The 18,662-nt window shown below is 35.6% G+C and overlaps 3 protein-coding genes across 3 annotated transcripts; 2 read left to right on the top strand and 1 right to left on the bottom strand.

Annotated features, from left to right (window-relative positions):
* The first annotated feature begins 60 nt into the window (after positions 1 to 60).
* LOC135834952 (3-ketoacyl-CoA thiolase, mitochondrial-like) lies at positions 61 to 2,436 on the top strand. Its single transcript, XM_065348956.1, has 8 exons — positions 61 to 238; positions 325 to 491; positions 575 to 706; positions 774 to 1,038; positions 1,394 to 1,569; positions 1,641 to 1,841; positions 1,912 to 2,066; positions 2,172 to 2,436. The coding sequence occupies exons 1-8, from the start codon at positions 223 to 225 to the stop codon at positions 2,251 to 2,253; spliced, it is 1,194 nt and encodes a 397-aa protein (XP_065205028.1). The 5' UTR covers positions 61 to 222; the 3' UTR covers positions 2,254 to 2,436.
* LOC135834950 (S1 RNA-binding domain-containing protein 1) lies at positions 2,075 to 14,895 on the bottom strand. The gene is made up of 16 exons (XM_065348954.1): positions 13,566 to 14,895; positions 13,371 to 13,475; positions 13,075 to 13,277; positions 12,885 to 13,002; positions 12,577 to 12,812; positions 12,356 to 12,482; positions 12,095 to 12,275; positions 11,886 to 12,029; positions 11,661 to 11,808; positions 11,383 to 11,585; positions 11,120 to 11,309; positions 10,858 to 11,031; positions 10,686 to 10,781; positions 10,516 to 10,601; positions 2,794 to 2,964; positions 2,075 to 2,628 (listed from the first exon to the last, which is right to left on the bottom strand). The coding sequence occupies exons 1-16, from the start codon at positions 14,703 to 14,705 to the stop codon at positions 2,444 to 2,446; spliced, it is 3,507 nt and encodes a 1,168-aa protein (XP_065205026.1). The 5' UTR covers positions 14,706 to 14,895; the 3' UTR covers positions 2,075 to 2,443.
* Positions 14,896 to 15,305: 410 nt separating this feature from the next.
* Positions 15,306 to 18,268, top strand: LOC135834951 (uncharacterized). The gene is made up of 5 exons (XM_065348955.1): positions 15,306 to 15,669; positions 15,738 to 15,944; positions 16,020 to 16,117; positions 16,194 to 16,428; positions 16,510 to 18,268. The coding sequence occupies exons 1-5, from the start codon at positions 15,532 to 15,534 to the stop codon at positions 18,130 to 18,132; spliced, it is 2,301 nt and encodes a 766-aa protein (XP_065205027.1). The 5' UTR covers positions 15,306 to 15,531; the 3' UTR covers positions 18,133 to 18,268.
* The last annotated feature ends 394 nt before the right edge of the window (positions 18,269 to 18,662 follow it).

Below are 18,662 nucleotides of genomic sequence, written 5' to 3'. Positions count from 1 at the left end.
ATAAGACGCTACGTCACTTAACCAGTCTGTGTTTTCGTCTTCCTGTTTTGCATGTAGATATTTTACTCGACGATTTCATTACCATTATTCTCATTCCGCAGTTTGTTGAATCGTGTCGTTGTGTTGGGTTATGTGAAAACAGTATTGTAGACTTAAGTCTCAGTCATTTCATTCCTGTAATCATAAAGTATTCGTTATTCTTAATTTTTTATTTCAGTAAACATGGTGCTAACTAAAGGTAAGCTTTGCAAATTTTTATCCTACTCCATTTGTGTTTTCAAATTCAAGTGTTTCATGTACCTACTAATTCATCGTTCTGTGTAGGAATTTTTATCGTCGCTGCTAAACGTACGCCTTTTGGTACCTATGGAGGTAAATTTGTCAAAACTTCGGTCGCCGATTTAGGCGAAGTAGCTGCTAAAGCTGCTTTGGCTGCTGGAAACGTTAATCCTGAAATAATCGATCATGTAATTTATGGAAATGTACTATCGGTACGTATCGTCTGCGTGGCTATCGTTTCACCTATTTTCTTTGTTCTATCACAGTAATAAACGTATAACGATATCATTTTCAGGGCACCTCTCCGGACGGAGCATTCCTAACCAGACACGTAGCATTACGAGCTGGAGTACCAATCGAAAAGCCTGCTTATGGTATTAATCGTTTATGCGGTTCTGGATTCCAGTCAATCGTTAATGGATCTCAGGTACTCCATTTTCTCAACCCTCATCTGTACCTTTTGAACACTATTCCTGAAACATTTATTTTCACAGAGTATATTAGTCGGCGAATCCAAAGTAGTGTTGACTGGAGGAGCTGATAACATGAGCCAGGCACCTTATGTCGTTCGTAATGTTCGTTTCGGTGCCCCTCTTGGAGCTAATATCGAATTCGAAGACTCCTTATGGACCGGTTTAGTCGACTCGTATTGTAAATTACCGATGGCCTTGACTGCTGAAAAACTCGGCGCTCAGTTCAGCATTAGTCGCGAAGAAGTTGATAAATTCGCTTTACGATCGCAGCAGCTGTGGAAGAAAGGTAAACATCGTTCGCTCAAGTACCTAATTAGAAAAAGAAGACAATCCGCCCGTGTAAATTATTCTCTTATCTATTACATAAAAATTAATTCTCGTTAAAATAGTTGCACGATGACGTCACCGTTACAACAAACTTTAACCTTTGATCGAGTAGCTCGATTATGTTTGTTAATTTTTTTCCCTTCGTGTAATTCGTCGAGTGACGAAAAAGAGAAATGTTTTGGCAAATGAGCTCGCGACTTTATTTTTGTTTACATGTCGCGCTCAAGTTCATCAATGATAATTGGCCTTTTGCCCACACATACCTCCCAAAACAAGTCTTGTAATAATTTTTTATTCTATATCTACTTATACAGCTGCCGATAGTGGAGTTTTCGATCAAGAAATAGCCCCCGTCAAGATTACAGTTAGAAGAAAGGAAGAAGAAATAAAATTAGATGAACATCCCAGACCTCAAACTACCATCGAAGGACTCAACAAATTACCGTCGATTTTCCAGAAAAATGGTCTCGTAACTGCTGGCACTGCTTCGGTTAGTGTACTTAATTGGTTTTCTCGTTGGTAATTGTATTTGGAAATCATAAACTTGGAATTTGTTCATAGGGTATTTGCGACGGAGCTGGAGCTGTGATCGTAGCCAGTGAAGAAGCTGTCAAAGAATATAAACTGACCCCCTTGGCAAGATTAGTTGGCTACACCGTGGTCGGTGTTGATCCAACGATTATGGGTATCGGACCTTCTCCAGCCATCAAACAATTACTTAAAGAAAGTGGAAAATCTTTAGACGATATTGATATCGTTGAAGTAAGTGATTTCACAACTTGTAGCATGTTTTAAATATTTTTTGGGATACTAATGAAGGATATTTTTTCAGATCAACGAAGCATTCGCTGCCCAAACATTAGCCTGCGCTAAAGACTTAAACTTGGATATCAATAAATTAAATCTGAACGGTGGAGCTATCGCTCTTGGACACCCGTTAGGTGCATCCGGATCTCGTATCACTGCCCATATAGTTCACGAATTAAGGTAAACAATAAACATCGAATCATTTTATTCAAATCAACTATAATAGTACACTTAAGATATTTTTCATTGGTAACCAATGAACTTAAATTAATATCACTTTTATAGGAGAACAAATAAAAAACTGGGAATTGGATCGGCTTGTATCGGAGGAGGACAAGGTATCGCCCTTCTGTTGGAGAAATGTTAAGCGTATGTGTTCATATCGACGAGATAATCGAGAAGACTGAAAATATATAATTTCTCTCCCTCCTTTGAATCCCTTACTTTCCAGATGGGAATCGTTGAACGAGAATCCCATATCATTGTTAATTATTTTTCATTGTATTATAATTTATAAATACCTAGGCGAATTAAAGGTTATCGTATCTTTTCACGTATTAATTTTTGTTCACTAAAAACAACCCAATACGGCCTGAATCTTTTTCGATGGTTAATAATCTCACTTCGACTCTATCGCCTATTTGAACTTTCATCCGATTCATGTTACTGATGTGTATTAGACCACTTTTGCCAACACCGATGTCTACAAAAGCTCCAAATGCCACAACGTTAGAAATGACTCCTGAAAAAAAAAAAAAAAAAATGCGATAAAAATAGTATACTAACGAAAATTATAACATATGACATGTTTTATCAGTTGACAGGTATTTTTTATGTTATATCAATCGATAATGAACGGGGTTTTCCTAGAAATTTTTTTAAAAAAGTATTTGAACTTTTTACTTACCTTGTAAAATATCGCCCACGTTTAAACTTTCTATACCACGAAGACCTGTACTGAAAACTGGTTTTGAGAATTGAGATCGATAATCGTAATTGCTCGGTTTGATTAAAGCGTCGTATATGAGCGAAATAGTGCTCTCTGATTGGCCTAAAATGTCAGCGATTGTCTTCAATCCTGTAAATAAATCAAAATATTGCGTCAAACCCATTTCTTTGATATTTTCGAATGATCGAAAAACGAAAAAAAAGCATCAAAAATTCCTGTTTTCAGAAGACTTGGGACATCTCTGAAATGATAACCTATTTCAAGCATGAAATCCACTATTTAATTTTTTTTTAGTGCCTTAAGTGACTGAAAAATAGCAAAAAAGTGACCAAAATGTTAGTAGGGGTTGCCCATATAAGGATCTATTGTACCCCGCCCCCGTCGATCCTCGGGGCAAATTTTTTCTTACAAGGGGGAGTCCTAAGGAACATTTCTAGCCCTTGTACAAAAAAAAAATTGGTCCTACTTACACAATGGCGGCCATTTTGATTGACAGATCAGCCCAATTGGCAGATTTTGCGTTTCAACAGAGGACTTGCACAACATTTTTTAAACTGTACAAAATCAGGATTCTTGGTGAATTTTCAAAAATCAAATTTAGGCCAAAAATGAGGAAAAAAATCAAAATTTTACCAAATTGACCAAGAAAGCTGAAATTTGGGATACTGTATACCCTATTTTCGACACGCCAAATCGATTGGAAATTGTTTCAACTCAATTTGAGCAGTTCTGGAGCCTCCGGCAGATTTTTGAAACTAGAAATTTCCCAAAATTTCAAAGAAAAGGAGATAGAAAACCGAAATTTATTCTATACACTAATTTCAATACGCTACGAAGTCGACTGCAGGTGGATTTTAAGTCGTTTTGGAGCATACAGCGACTTTTTGAAAATTACTGGAGCCTCCAGTAGATTTATGAAACTCGAACAGGTGGAGATAGAAAGCCGAAATTCATTCCGCAAACTAATTTCGGATTTCAAGTCGTTTTGGAGCCTCCAGCGACTTTTTTTTAAATTACTGGAGCCTCCAGTACATTTTTGAAACTTGAGTTTGCGAAGTAAATTTCAGCTTGCTAACTCCATTTGATAAAATGTAGTGGGAATTTCAAGTTTCAAATATCTGGTGATTCCAGGCACTTTCAAAGAGTCGCTGGAGGATCCAAAACGACTTGAAATCTACCTGCAGTCGACTTCGTAGCGTATTGAAATTAATTCGCAGAACGAATTTCGGCTTTCAATCTCCATTTGATGAAATTTTGGGAAATTTCGAGTTTCAAAAATCTGCTGGAGGCTCCGAAACTGCTCAAAATGAGTTGAAACAGTTTCCAATCGATTTGGCGTGTCGAAAATAGGGTATATCCTAAATTTCAGCTTTCTTGGTCAATTTGGTAAAATTCTGATTTTTTTCCTCATTTTTGGCCTAAATTTGATTTTCAAAAATTCACTAAAAATCAAAAAAGTCACTTCACCACTTGAAATTCTGACAGGTGATGAATTTTTGCCTGATCTTTCGATCTACCTTTGCACGGTTTAGAAAAATCGTCTCTATCTAATCACAAAAAAAAAGTGACCTTTCACTTTTTTTTGACCATTTTCGCCAAAATAGTGACAAAAAGTGACTTGCAAGTGAAATAGTGACAAAGTCACTTTTTAAGTGACCGAATTTCATGCCTGCAATTTAGATGGATGCGTGGCACTTTTTCAGAAATTTCGAAAACCATGGCCCAAGTTTGGGTATAAATTCTTTGAAAGTGCACAAAAAAATTTTATGATCATCTTTGTGGACATTCGGTTGAAATTTCAATTCCTTTTATAGGTCGTTAGACGCTTCTTTCAAAAACCTCGAAAATCATGACCTAATTTTCATCTCAAAATTTTTCAAAAATCCTCAAAAAGCACTTCCGTCGAAATTTTTGAATTTTTTGCAAAAATTAAACCCATTTCTAATAAGTTTCATGATATTTTTTCAAAAATCCCAAAAATCATGACCCAATTATGGATTTGAAATGTTTAAAAATGCCCAAAAATATTCTCATCAAAATTTATGTATTTTGAATTTCCTGTGAAATTTTGACCCATTTTGATGGTAGTGAGACACTTTTTCATACATCATAAATTATCACTCAATTTTGAGCTGAAAATCCTTTCAAAAATATTTGAATTTCTCAAAAAATTTTAACCCATTTTAATAAACCTCTTGGCAATTTTCAAAAAAACCGAAAATCGTGGCCTAATGACATTCCAATTTCAGGATGTCTACCGGAATTTTTCGGCCGAAAATCACTACCTTTTCACTACCTTTCAAAAAAAAAAAAATCACTACCTTCCAAAATAATTTTACCCCCCCCCCTCCCACACAAACGATTTTTCATTTTTTTTTTTGTTTGAACTTTGTAATTTTTTACAGAGCAGTAAGTACACGTTTTCATAAATTTGAAATCAATTCAATGATTTTATAACCATTAAAATGAGCGAACTCGAAAAATTAACAAATCAACTACATATTTCGAGAATAAAATTCTTTCAAATATGAAAGATGAAGGATTTTTTTTTCTAATTTTTAGCATTGATTTTTCAGGGTTTCAAGTGCAAAAAAATTTCAAAATAAAAAATCAGGACTTTATCAGGACATATTTTTTAAACACTTGGTGTTTTTCAAGAGGCGGAGGGGGTGGACGAGGCAAAATTTGACATTAAAATTTTTCGCTATTCCAATATCTTCAAACATCTCAAGATTTTTTCCAAGCAAGCGGATGTTGAGAATATAATTTTGTCATTTCAATTTTTGATTAAGGTTTTTGTTACTGTAATAAAATTGGGCGAATAAAGAACTTTTCAAAATGAAAAATTAAAAATAATAATGGAAAATTTGAACAACATTTGTAAAAAAGATACCAATTTTATGAAAAAGGCTACCGAAAATTAGAATTTCGAGGGGTATAAAAACCTTGTTTTCTTGGGTAATGAATGAAGAAGTTCATTATTTTTGCTTCAAAATTTTAAAACTTGAACTATTATTCAAAAAAAAAAAATCCAAACGTGAAAAAAAGCAAACGAGCCCAAGTGAAGCGAGGCCAAGAAAGCTTTCAAAAATTCATGTTTCAAGAAGCAAAAAAAAATGTTTTTTTTTATGGAGGTAAAGGAGTATTTTTCTGATTGAAACTTCGAACATTCCTTGAATTTGAACAATTAATTTTTTTCAATTGAAAAAGAAGAGCAAATAGCCCGAGCGAAGCGAGGAGGGCAAAAGCTTTCAAAAATATGTAATTTAAATTCTAAAAAAGTCAACAAATGACCCATTTTTTACAAAAATTTTCTTGTGTGGAAAATTGGATTTTTCGCTTTTTTCATTTTTCACTACCTTTTAAGAAAAATTGCTGAAAATCACTACTTTTTCACTACTTTCACTACCGACTTTCAAAATCACTACCTTTTCACTACTTTCACTACCTGGTAGACACCCTGAATTTGGACCCACAGGCATGAAATCCACTATGTATTTAATTTTTTTTAGTGACTTAAATGACTGAAAAATAGCAAAAAAGTGACCAAAATTTTGAGGAATGAGAGCAAAGTACATATATATGTATTATATTAGTCGGGGAGCTCGCATAAGGATCTATTGCACCCCCTCCCTCCGCGGTAGATCCTCCAAGACAACTTTTTTCTTGAAGGGGAGTCCTAAGGAACATTTCTAGCCCTCGTCCTCAAAAAAAGTTGCCCTACTTACAAAATGGCAGCCATTTCGATTGACAGGTCAGCTTCCAACATGTGACTAGCACAAAATTTTTCAAACCGTACAAAGGTAGATCGAAAGATCAGGCAAAAAATTCACCTCTCAAAATTTCAAGTGCTAAAGTGCCTTTTTCGATTTTTGGTGAATTTTTGAAAATCAAATTTAGGCCAAAAATGAGGGAAAAAATCAAAAGTTTATCAAATTGACCAAGAAAGCTGAAATTTGGGATTTACCCTATTTTCGACATGCCAAATCGGTTGGAAACTGTTTCAACCCGTTTTGAGCAGTTCTGGATCCTCCAGCAGATTTTTGAAACTCGAAATTCCCACAAAATTTCATCAAATGAAGTTGGAAAGCCAAAATTCATTCTGCAAACTAATTTCAATAAGCTATGAAGTCGACTGCAGGTGAATTGCAAGTCGTTTTGGAGCCTCCAGTAGATTTTTGAAACTCGCCAAAAAGTAGCTGGAAGCTTCAAACCCATTTGAAACCACTATGCAGTCGACTTTATATCGTATCGACATCGACATTAGTTTGCGAAGTAAATGTCAGCTTGCTAAGTCCGTTTGATGAAATTTCAAAAATCTGGTGACTCCAGTAATTTTCAAAAAGTCGCTGGAGACTCCAAAACAACTTGAAATCCACCTGCAATCGACTTCGTAGCGTATTGAAATTAGCTCGCAAAACGAATTTCGGCTTTCTATCTCCATTTGATGAAATTTTGGGAAAGAAGGAGGGTCATTATGGGCATTTTCGTGCCCCTCGCTACTTCGAGACTTGAATGGCCTCTTCTTATAGGGGATGGTCCCTAGTATTAATATTAGGCGGTATTTTCCCAGAAAAGCCCATAGGGGGGGCTGTGGGGTGGCCCCAAGTCGAAAATTTCAAAAATTTTTAGAACCACTGCTCGAAAATGTAAAAAATTAAAAGTAGCGAATATATGTTGCTTTAAGGGTAGGCAATGCAGAACGTAACGCTTTTTTCATTTTTGACCTTTTTGGGGGTTGTGGTGGGGGTATTTCTATTTTTGAAAATTTTGAAACCCCCTTTTTTGACCCTTCCCGTCGAGCCCCGCTAATGCCCTTTTCATGGTTTATTGCTACTAGTAGTAAGTTCAATTGATATCATTTGCAACCCCCTCACCAACTTGGCTCATATCGAAAAATTCAATTTTTGACTTTTTTTTGAGGTCCATATTTTGGGAAACCATGAAAAGCTATCGAGGTCCGGTTTGCGGCAAATATGTTGAATTTTACTTCTTAATCGACTGGCATGCTTGAATTTTTATTTCAAGTCAATTTTTGACCTCATTGTTGCAGATCACTTTTGGGGGTGGCGAACTTTGAGAACCCCTGAAAAAAGTTGTAAAGTGAATTTTTTCAAACTTTGAGCTGAAATGGTCTTAAATACATGTGTTTAACCAATATAATATGCGAATGCGATATTTTAATACAATTTAGTCATTTTGGGTGATTTTATCAAAAAAAGTAGTGTTTTAACAACAGGCATAGCTTTTCCGACAAAAGTTCTGAAACTTCAATAACACTTTTCTCAGCCCCATTCCAACCGATTTTGAAAATTTTTCAGTATGTTATGTATATCCTTATTAGGTATCCCCACAAAAATTTTCAACCCCCTCCCCTTATATTTACCCTTCAAAATGGCGTATTTCAACTAATATTATGCTTTTTCACAATAATAAAAATAAAAATTGAGGCGGCCAAGTGTTCTGTAGAGGGCTAGATGAGTGTAGCAAAAAATCTGACGTCATATTCGTGCTCAGTGGTATCGAATCATAAGAAAACTATACCCTACTCATTAATTCTTAGTTTTTTTCCCTAAAATTCCAATTTTACTCCCAACCCTCCCTATGACACATTTTTACACCTGAATGGTAAATATGAGGGGAGGGGGTTAAAAATTTTTGTGGGGATACCTAATAAGGATATACATAACATACTGAAAAATTTTCAAAATCGGTTGGAATGGGGCTGAGAAAAGTGTTATTGAAGTTTCAGAAAAGGGGGGCTCTCCAAAAAGGGGAGGGGGTGTGGATCTGAAACTTTCCACGCGGAAGTTTCTCAATGGTACCTACCTCCCATGCTAATATCAACTCGAACGATTTCGATGACCATTTCACCCCTCTTAGGAGCCTATAGCGGCTATAGCCTTTATGTATTTTTCAGAGAACCCCTTCATTTGAATGGTTGCAGTTTCGCCCCTTTTGAACATACAAGGGAAGTTGATACATCATTACATCGGAAATTCGACATAGATTCTTTTATCTAGCCACATATTTTTCGCTAAAATGCAATGCGGGAGAGAAAATGGCGAAAAACTGATTTCGGGCGAGGTTCCACCCCCTTTGAGGGGGTTCCGGACCCCGTAGGGGCCAGGACTTTTAGTAGGTTGTTGAGGGGACCTCTGTGAACAATATCTGCGAAAGATCGGTTTGATATTAATTTTTCCTGCAAAAATGTCTTTAATGACTGGACTACCACGAATACATGTAGCTTAACTTTTGCCGGAAAGCTATGCCTGTTGTTAAAACACTACTTTTTTTGATAAAATCACCCAAAATGACTAAATTGTATTAAAATATCGCATTCGCATATTATATTGGTTAAACACATGTATTTAAGACCATTTCAGCTCAAAGTTTGAAAAAATTCACTTTACAACTTTTTTCAGGGGTTCTCAAAGTTCGCCACCCCCAAAAGTGATCTGCAACAATGAGGTCAAAAATTGACTTGAAATAAAAATTCAAGCATGCCAGTCGATTAAGAAGTAAAATTCAACATATTTGCCGCAAACCGGACCTCGATAGCTTTTCATGGTTTCCCAAAATATGGACCTCAAAAAAAAGTCAAAAATTGAATTTTTCGATATGAGCCAAGTTGGTGAGGGGGTTGCAAATGATATCAATTGAACTTACTACTAGTAGCAATAAACCATGAAAAGGGCATTAGCGGGGCTCGACGGGAAGGGTCAAAAAAGGGGGTTTCAAAATTTTCAAAAATAGAAATACCCCCACCACAACCCCCAAAAAGGTCAAAAATGAAAAAAGCGTTACGTTCTGCATTGCCTACCCTTAAAGCAACATATATTCGCTACTTTTAATTTTTTACATTTTCGAGCAGTGGTTCTAAAATTTTTTGAAATTTTCGACTTGGGGCCACCCCACAGCCCCCCCTATGGGCTTTTCTGGGAAAATACCGCCTAATATTAATACTAGGGACCATCCCCTATAAGAAGAGGCCATTCAAGTCTCGAAGTAGCGAGGGGCACGAAAATGCCCATAATGACCCTCCTTCTTTCTTGTTTTAAAAATCTGTTGGAGGCTCTGGAACTGCTCAAAACGGATTGAAATTTGGCGCGTCGAAAATAGGATATATATCAAATTTCAGCTTTCTTGGTCAATTTGGTAACATTTTGATTTTTTCCCCTCATTTTTGGTCTAAATTTGATTTTCAAAAATTCACCAAAACTCTAAAAAAGGCACTTTAGCACTTGAAATTCTGACAGGTGATAATTTTTTTCCTGATCTTTCGATCTACCTTAGCATGGTTTAGAAAATATCGGCTATATCCAATTACATCATTTACATTTTAAATAATTTTCATGAAAAATATTGATCATTTCCTAAAATTTTGCACTTTTTCTTTTTTACACGACAAATCCTTAAAAATTTGGCCATTTTTGCCGAAATAGCGACAAAAGTGACTTGCATGTGAAATAAGTGACTAATTGTAAGTCACTTTTTAAGTGACCAAATTTCATGCCTGGACCTATCTTAACAAAAAACCCAACTGATTTTTTTAGATCGCGAAAATTCCAGTGAAATTCAACTTCCAGACGCACTTTTTGCCTATTGGACTGCAGAATAGTAGAATATTTTCTAGCATCCAGTCTAATTCAAATCATTATTTCAGCAACGTTCACTCACCTTTCAACTGAACTACTCTTTTGATTCTCTCAATAAAAGTCGTTGTTCCTAGATCCGTAACGTTGGAATCGCAGTGCCCGATGAAGCTGAAATACAAAATGATTTCGTGAAAATATACGTAAGTACATAAAATAGTATTTCTTCGAGAAAGACAAAAAATATAGAATTACAGATACGCGATGCTGTACGATTCTGGATGAATCCACGTGCTATCCAGTGGGTTATAATCGTCGTTACCGGGTACTCCTTTCTTTTTTAAGTTCTCCCTAAATAAACACGAATGAAAATAATGTAAATACAGTGCGACGAAAACAAATACGATAAGAAAAGCTGCCTATTTACGGTGGAACGCTGCAGGTTTGCGGATGAATTCGTAAAAATCCCGAACACTGTTCATAAGTTTTCGGGCCGATCATCTTTACTTTACTTAATTGTACACGATTTCTGAACGGCCCGTTCTCCTGCCTCCATTTAATTATGTTTGACGCTTTCGTAGCTCCCAAACCGGAAACTCGTCTATATTGATCCAATAAAATTAAAATCAATCAATAATACGTAATTAAAATTAAAATAAATACTCGTGATTTGTTTTTAATAAACTTACTTGAGCAAATAAATGGAAGCTGTGTTTAAATCAACTCCAGTAAAACTAACGCATTCCATTACAACCTCATCTAAGCTTTGATTTAATCGAACTTCGGGCATATCGTGCTGATACATTCCGACTCCTAAATGTTTCGGTTCAACTTTGACAAATTCGCTTAAAGGATCTTGCAAACTTCTGGCAATAAAAACTACGTATACAAAGTACAAATTAGCAAAAGTACTTTTTCAAACATTGATATCTTCTCAAGAGTTATATTTTACCAGCGCTGATTAAATTAGGATCTAAATTTGGGAACTCTTCTTTTGCTATAGAGCTACAACTGTAAATAGACGCGCCTCGTTCGTTTACAAAAGTGTAGCTAACGTTTAATTCCGGACCAAAAAATTTTTTTTTCAAGTAATGACTTATCATAGCTTCTATTTCTCTTGAACCGGTACCGTTTCCAATTGCGACAAATTCGCATCTGAAATCATTATTTACTTTCAAAAATCAGAGCGAAAGAAGGATTAAAAAAGTACATGTAGAATAATCGTATTACCTGTGCTGTACCATATTTCTTTTGATTGTATTCATATTTTGCTGATTTTTGTGAGAATCCGGGGTATTCCAGTCAAAGTTTAGAATACAGGTCCAGAGTACATCGCCTTGGCTAGAAATCAACGCGAATTTCACACCATGTCGAAGACCTAAATACGTTAAAATATAATATTAATCACAAATACAACTTTTTTCATGAAAAGAAAAAAAAACCGTAGTACTTTACCAGGATCGATTCCTAAAATTGAGCAACCTTTGACCGGTGGAGTTTGTAATAAACTTTTCAAATTCAGAGCAAAGTTTTCAACAGCTGTTTCCTGAGCTTTACGAGTCAATTGAGCTTTAGTACGACGTATAAGGAGAGGACAAACTGAAAGATGAACGATTTATCAGACTTGAAACTTGAAAAATTACGAAAAATAAAGGTAAACTTACTCAGTCTTGAGTACGAATCTTTAAAACTATCCTCGAACATTTTCCCTCTTAAAGGATAACCTCTGCCATACCGAAGCCACTTGTTGCTGCAGAATCTATACAATTTATCTTGAAACGAATCGTCGACTACCATTTTCACCGACAATATTTTCAAATTTTCTCCTCGATTTAACGCTAAAATCTGATAAAACGACGAATTAATGAAATTGTTATTTTTGATGTTCGCATATTTATTAGTTGATTATAGGAAAAAGTAGGTACCTGATGAGATTGCAAATCTCTGACGTATTTTTTGAAATCGTAGTAGATACGAAATTTTCCATTTTCGTCGTCAACATCGTCTCCTTTCTTTTTGGAGCTTTTAATCAAGATTGGAATCTGACTTTCGCTGTGGAATTAAATATTCGATAGTAAAATTTTCAGAGAACGATGATTATAGTTCTCCAGAATAATTAATTACTCGTATATGTATTCGTACGTACATTTTACGTATAAAATCCAAAACCGCTTCGTCTTTGGCGAATATTTCCGCCATTATGTGTTGTACAGATTGTAGAACATCTTCGACATTTTTAACACCTTTTTTTGTAGGATCAACGTAACTCGTAGGCAGGAATTCTCCGTTACCATTCAATACCATTAAAGCTGGCTCTTCTAAACCTAAATTACGAGCTTTCTCAGCTTTTGATTTCGAAGAAGCTTGTTTGAACGGAGCGTACTGAAAAATACGAAAAATAATCAGAATTTATATTCTAATACGACGTAATTCGAGTGCACCACAAATGCTCACAATGTATTCCAACTCTTCGATACTTCTAACGTGGGAAATACTGGTTTCCAAAGTTTCAGTCAATTTGCCATCTGTTTCGAGTTTTTTCAATACGGTTATGGCTTTCTTTTGCAAAGATCTACGAAATAAAATAAATAAATAAATTCTCGTTCGATAATAATTTTCAAGGGTGTATGAAAGCAAAACTTACTTGATGTATTCGTAGGCACTTTTGACCTGTCGTAGTTGATCCGCGTCCATGTTATTAGTATTTTCACGTCGGTATCGAGCGATAAAAGGAATAGTACAATCGTTTTCGAATAAACCGATAATATTCTTGGCTAAGAAGAAATCTAATTCCATTAAATCTGCGAGCATTTGAGATTCCCATTCTATACCGGTTCCCAATGTTTTCTGAAAAAGAAGGAAATTATGTTTTTATAGTCGATTTTTATATTAAATGATGAGTAAATATTTAGAATTAGAATGCAATTTTTTCATATTTACCAGACTTTTCTGTCTTTTTTCAGCAACATCACTCCTCGCAGAAGAATCAACTTCAGTCTTGACTCGTCTTTCAGTTTTTATATTGAGATTGGTTCCCAATGTTTTCTGAAACAGAAAGAAATATTTTTTATAGTTGATTTTTATTAGATGACGAGTAAATATTCAGAATTAGAATGCAATTTTTTCATTATTTACCTGACTTTTCTGACTTTTTTCAACAACATCACTACTCGTAGAGGAATCTACTTCAGTCTTGACTCGTCTTTCAGTTTTTATATTAAGATTTGGCACATATTTACTTTTAAGAGTCGGTTTTAATTGCGATTGAATAGTTAATTTTTCAACTGTTTCTTTTTTAACGTTAAGAACAGCTGTTGTCGAGGAATTCATCTTTTCTGATTTTACTCGAGAAGTCACCGGTTTTTCATCGTCTCTCTCTTTCTTGACGAGAGGAACATTGGTCGTGGAATTGTCTTCCTCAGATTCAACTCGATAATTAGTGATTTGAGTCGAAGACTGCGCTCGTTCATTTTTTTCACATTTCACCGAAGCTTTAATTTCTTGAGATTTTTCTTTCTTTACTTTATCGATTACAAGCGGAGAAGATTTTCTCTCGGTTTTGATTTTAATGCCACAGCTTCGTACAGGAGTAGCTTCGAAATCGGAAGGAGTATCCGATTCAATGGTGATACACTCGATCGGATCTGGTATGTATTCTACGTCATCCGACTCGTTGAGTTTGATTTTTTTAACAGCTTTGCGACTCGCACTAAGATCTTTTCTTTTCACAGACTTGGTTGTGCCTTTTTTTTGGCTCAAATCTACGTGAGGTTTCTTTAACAGAGAGCTTTTACGTAACGATTCGGGATGTTCTTTCAATATAGTTGAAGCTTCGCTTATTTCATCGGTAAAAAATAAACTCGAGTCGGACTCTTCTTCATTTTCATTAACGAAAACTGGTACTTGAGATCGACTTTGTACGAAAGTTTCTTTTGGAACTGGTTTTTCATTCTTTTTAACGCCTTTTCCCGACGGTTTTTGTTTACTCGGACGTTTAGATTTATCAAATAACGAATCTTGACTCGAGGCGGAGGTTGAATCTTGCGTCGAATGAGCAGTGTTTCTCTTCTTCGGATCGATTTTCGTTTTCTTTGGGCACTTTTGGACGGGAGAATCTTCATCCGATGTATCGGAAGTGTTACCATAATTTGTGGTTTTGTTCGGCGCAAAATCAGAATCAGAGTCATTGGTGAAGAAACTTTCTTCTTCGATCACGTAGGTTCGTCGGATCAAAGTCCGACGAGGTCTTGAATTACGTCGCGATTGGGACGCCATTTCGATAGATGATATATTGATATTTCACGAGAAGTAATACAGTTACGAGGTATTCAAATTATCACTAAACACAATCATCACATAATCATCACATACAATCAACATTTTATCGAAGAAATACATTTCTACTATATTTTCTACAGAAAAATACATGAACATGAAAACATGTGAGTGAAAGTGGTTTGATAAAAAAAATTCATAATACTATAAAACGTTATTTCTCACAAATCGTTGGACAATATTTCAAAATGCCTGCCATGGAACTTCACGAACTGCTAATTACGTTCGTATTACGTTGGAATTATGGGCATAGTTGGGATCAAAATTGAATAAATTTCCAATCGGAGACATCAATGACGAGAAAACATTGAAAAAAATGCCTCTAAAGCAGTTAAATTGTCATTAATTAGATATTTTAATTACCCCACTCGGAAGTGAAACTCTCATTTGTCACCTCATCATCAAAAAAGTCCTTAAAAATGTGCTAAACAGACCAGAACAAAAAACCCGGCAAAAAAACTTTATTGGCTTTGTTGTTGTTTTGAAACTTCAAGCAGCATTTTTTTGAACTTGTTTACATTTTTTTCTCCCTTTTGATGATAAAATTTTTTGTGAATTTGATAAACTCTTCTGTCTTCCAAAAAATCTTCGTATTCCTAAAAAAATCAACTCAATTATGTAGTTGAATAATGAAAAATAATCCAGCTAAATACCTCGTTGTTCCCGAAGGTTACGTACATTTTTTTGCCAATAAAAATTCCATCACTCATACTCCTGGAAATTGTAGTTCATGTTCTTTACATTTCGAAAATTTCTCTAAACCAAAATGAAATTAGAGAAGAAGGAATATATATGTGATATTTGCAAGCAGATATTTCTTCGAAGACGTTACTTCGTGCAGCATTTTCGCAGACATACCAAAAAATCCGATAAAAATGAAAACGAAAACGCAGCTTCTTTGACGGTAACTTTGAAAAATCTTCATCATTATTGATTTTTATTCCTATCCTGACTTATCGTTTAATTGTGCAGGATTTACTACCGAATGCCTGGAAATACATAATCAAGTCGTACGAACCTCAATCTCAAAATAAGAATTTCACAGCTACGGTCATAGTTTTAGAGTTATGTACATCTGATCACGTAAAAGAATGGATGAAGGAATTCATGAATATAAATAAATGTAATTATATTTTGAAGCATTTGGATACTCGCGAGTCTCGTTTCGCAAAGTCAAAAGTACGTAATATACTAGATTTCATCTGTATTTTGTTTCAATTTCGTTCATCTTCATCGACAACGTTTTATTTTCAGCACGTTTACATGTGTCGTTACCTGAATCGAAGAAGTAATAAATCATCTTGTCAGAGCTGTATTCGAATCGTGATTAGAAGAAATTGGGAGAATTCTGCGTAAGCCTGAAGTTTTTTAAAAAAAATTCAACTGTTAGAATCAGGTTTCACTAAAAAAAATGTCAATTTTTTGCAGATACTTCGCTGTGATAAACATAAAATACGTTCATAATCATTCGCCCGATTGTGCGGCCATTTTACGTTACCGGTCTCCTTCCGAACAAGTCCAAGAATACTTTCGCTCCATGTTTGAAAACGGTTTCAGTCCTTCTCAAGCCCTGAACTCGTACAAACAACATTTATACGTCCAACATACTTCTAAATACGAATCAGTAATCGCTGATCGAGCAATTTGCCCTGATCAAAGATGGGTACGTTATTAGTCGACCTTTTTTTTTTTTTTTTTTTAATTCCAACCTATTGTTTTATTCTGAACATCGATTTGATTCCAGGTTTATTATTTTTATCAAAAATTCCTCAAACAAAAAAGCGGTCCTACTCCAACCGAGCAAATGTTAGCAACGGTGAAAAACTCAATCGACGAATTCAATTCTTCGTACGCTGAAACTGTTTGCCACTTTAAACAAATCGACGATAGTAATTTCGTAGCTGTGATTTTGACTCCTTTGATGAGACGAGCCTCGTATTTAGATAATTCCGGCGAAACGTTGTTCTTGAATTACGAACCTGACGTGAGTCGTTACAGTCTCCACGTGTATCTTTTATTCACCGCGTGTTGCGCCGGAGGTATCCCAATCGGTGTGATAATCACATCCGATAATTCTGAGTCCGTTATCGCTGAAGGGTTTCAGTTATACTGCGATATCGGCGAAGGCAAAGCTTTCGGTGGCAAGTTGAGCCCTGAGATAATAATGGCTGATCACTGTGCGAATCTAAAATCGGCGTTACGAATGGTGTTTCCATCGTCGCACGTATTCTTTAGTATATTTCAAATCCTCGAATCTGGTTGGAAATGGCTGTGGAACGTTGAAAATGGTATAGATCCGAAATACCGCAAATCATTCTACAATTATTTACAAAGGATGATGTACTGTTCTGAGAGCGAACTACTGGATATCATTTTCGCCGATCTGCTTTCCGATGGTAATGCCGAAAAGCATAAAAATTTCATCGACTACGTAAACGATTTATATTCTCGTCGAGAAGAATGGGCCATCTGCTTACGCGACAATCTACCTTTCGATAAAGAAAACATCAAACACATCGTGGAAAAGTCGATGAAAGTGTTCAAAGAGAAAATATTCAAGAAATTACGCTCCTATAATCCGGCTCAACTGTTGCATTACGTCGTCGACAGCTTTAACTCATTCTACGAGCATAAACTCATCGACGTGGCTGTGAACGAGAACTACAATTACTTAAATCCTCAATCGAATATAAGTCAAGAGCTGCTGGCCAAATACCAAATGGAATACATCACAGATTCAGTTATAATGCTCACCAATAACAAGAAAAACGTTCATTACGTCATCAACAAAGACGTAGGTGTTTGTTCGTGTTACCTGGGCGAAGTCGGCCTGTCTTGTAAACATTTAGGAGTTATTAATTATAATCTGAATTTAAAAACCGATACGGATTACTCGATAACGGAAGAGGAAAAACAGCAGTTTTACTACGTAGCTGTTGGACCTTCCAGTGAAACAGAACAATTCGAAAATCAAGTTGTCCTATATACCGAAGATGGTTCGAATCAAGGTATCGAAAATGATGGTACCTTCATCGTCACTGAAACCACATCTTCTAAACTGGAATCCGACGATATTTCCGCCGACGACGGTGTCGAAGAAGTGGTCATCTTAGGGGACGAAGAACTCGGTGCTTACTTAATGCTGAGTGATGATGACGAGGACGAGGAATCTATCGATATCGATATCGTCGAGTTCAAAGACAACGTACAAAATTTAGTCGACAGAATTACGAATAATGTTTCGATTTATTTACCTACAATCGCCAAAGTAAACGAAAAACTACGTTCGTTGGCTCAACAAAGTGACGAAGTAGTAATCAAAGCGTTGAATAGTTTTACCTCCGATGATGTATTAGGTATGATGTGAAATGTGATTTTCTTAGATTTGTATTTTTTTTTCTTTTTAAATGTGAATCATTTTGTATTTTATTTATTTCGTTCATCGAATTTTTTCAAGCTTCGTTTCCGTTTAAAATATATCATCTTATTTATTCAGTTTTCAATCGCTATTCGCTGGTCATTTTGTTTTATTACAGGGTGAAGAAGATCTACCTTTCTTCGAAAATTTACTAAATGAGTGTTACCGTGGTGTTACAGTTGAAAATTGAAATTATCAAGCAGTCCAGTCGGACTGCCCCGCCAAGCTAAAAAAAAAAAAATCCTTAACAAGGAAACTAAAACTATAGACACTGCACCTGGGCCACCCCAGGTCCAGTGTCTATAAAGGAAACAAACAAGCGAAAGAATGATGACAATGACAGTCCGACCACCTATTACTGCTTATATTCTCTGAACAACTAAGCGATCTAATTGTGAAATAGAAAATAGAACCCAGACTCGAATGCCTTATCATATCAGTACACATCATTCCTGGAAATCATATCAGATCATATCACG

Source organism: Planococcus citri, chromosome 2 (assembly GCF_950023065.1).
Source record: "Planococcus citri chromosome 2, ihPlaCitr1.1, whole genome shotgun sequence".
NCBI classification, from domain to species: Eukaryota; Metazoa; Arthropoda; class Insecta; order Hemiptera; family Pseudococcidae; genus Planococcus; species Planococcus citri.
Note: the sequence above shows the minus strand (reverse complement) of the source record. Positions and strands in the feature narration are given on the sequence as shown.

Bases quoted from the DNA above. Each gene is read 5' to 3' on its own strand.
- LOC135834952 (XM_065348956.1), top strand. The intron at 1,570-1,640 runs GTTAGTGTACTT...ATTTGTTCATAG, and splicing joins TAACTGCTGGCACTGCTTCG to GGTATTTGCGACGGAGCTGG. The intron at 2,067-2,171 runs GTAAACAATAAA...TCACTTTTATAG, and splicing joins CATATAGTTCACGAATTAAG to GAGAACAAATAAAAAACTGG.
- LOC135834950 (XM_065348954.1), bottom strand. From the start codon at position 14,705: ATGGCGTCCCAATCGCGACGTAATTCAAGACCTCGTCGGACTTTGATC. The intron at 11,310-11,382 runs GTAAAATATAAC...TTGTATACGTAG, and splicing joins TCCTAATTTAATCAGCGCTG to TTTTTATTGCCAGAAGTTTG. The intron at 2,965-10,515 runs GTGAGTGAACGT...ATTTATTTACAG, and splicing joins AAGAGTAGTTCAGTTGAAAG to GATTGAAGACAATCGCTGAC.
- LOC135834951 (XM_065348955.1), top strand. From the start codon at position 15,532: ATGAAATTAGAGAAGAAGGAATATATATGTGATATTTGCAAGCAGATA. The intron at 15,670-15,737 runs GTAACTTTGAAA...TTAATTGTGCAG, and splicing joins AAAACGCAGCTTCTTTGACG to GATTTACTACCGAATGCCTG. The intron at 16,118-16,193 runs GTAAGCCTGAAG...AATTTTTTGCAG, and splicing joins AGAAATTGGGAGAATTCTGC to ATACTTCGCTGTGATAAACA.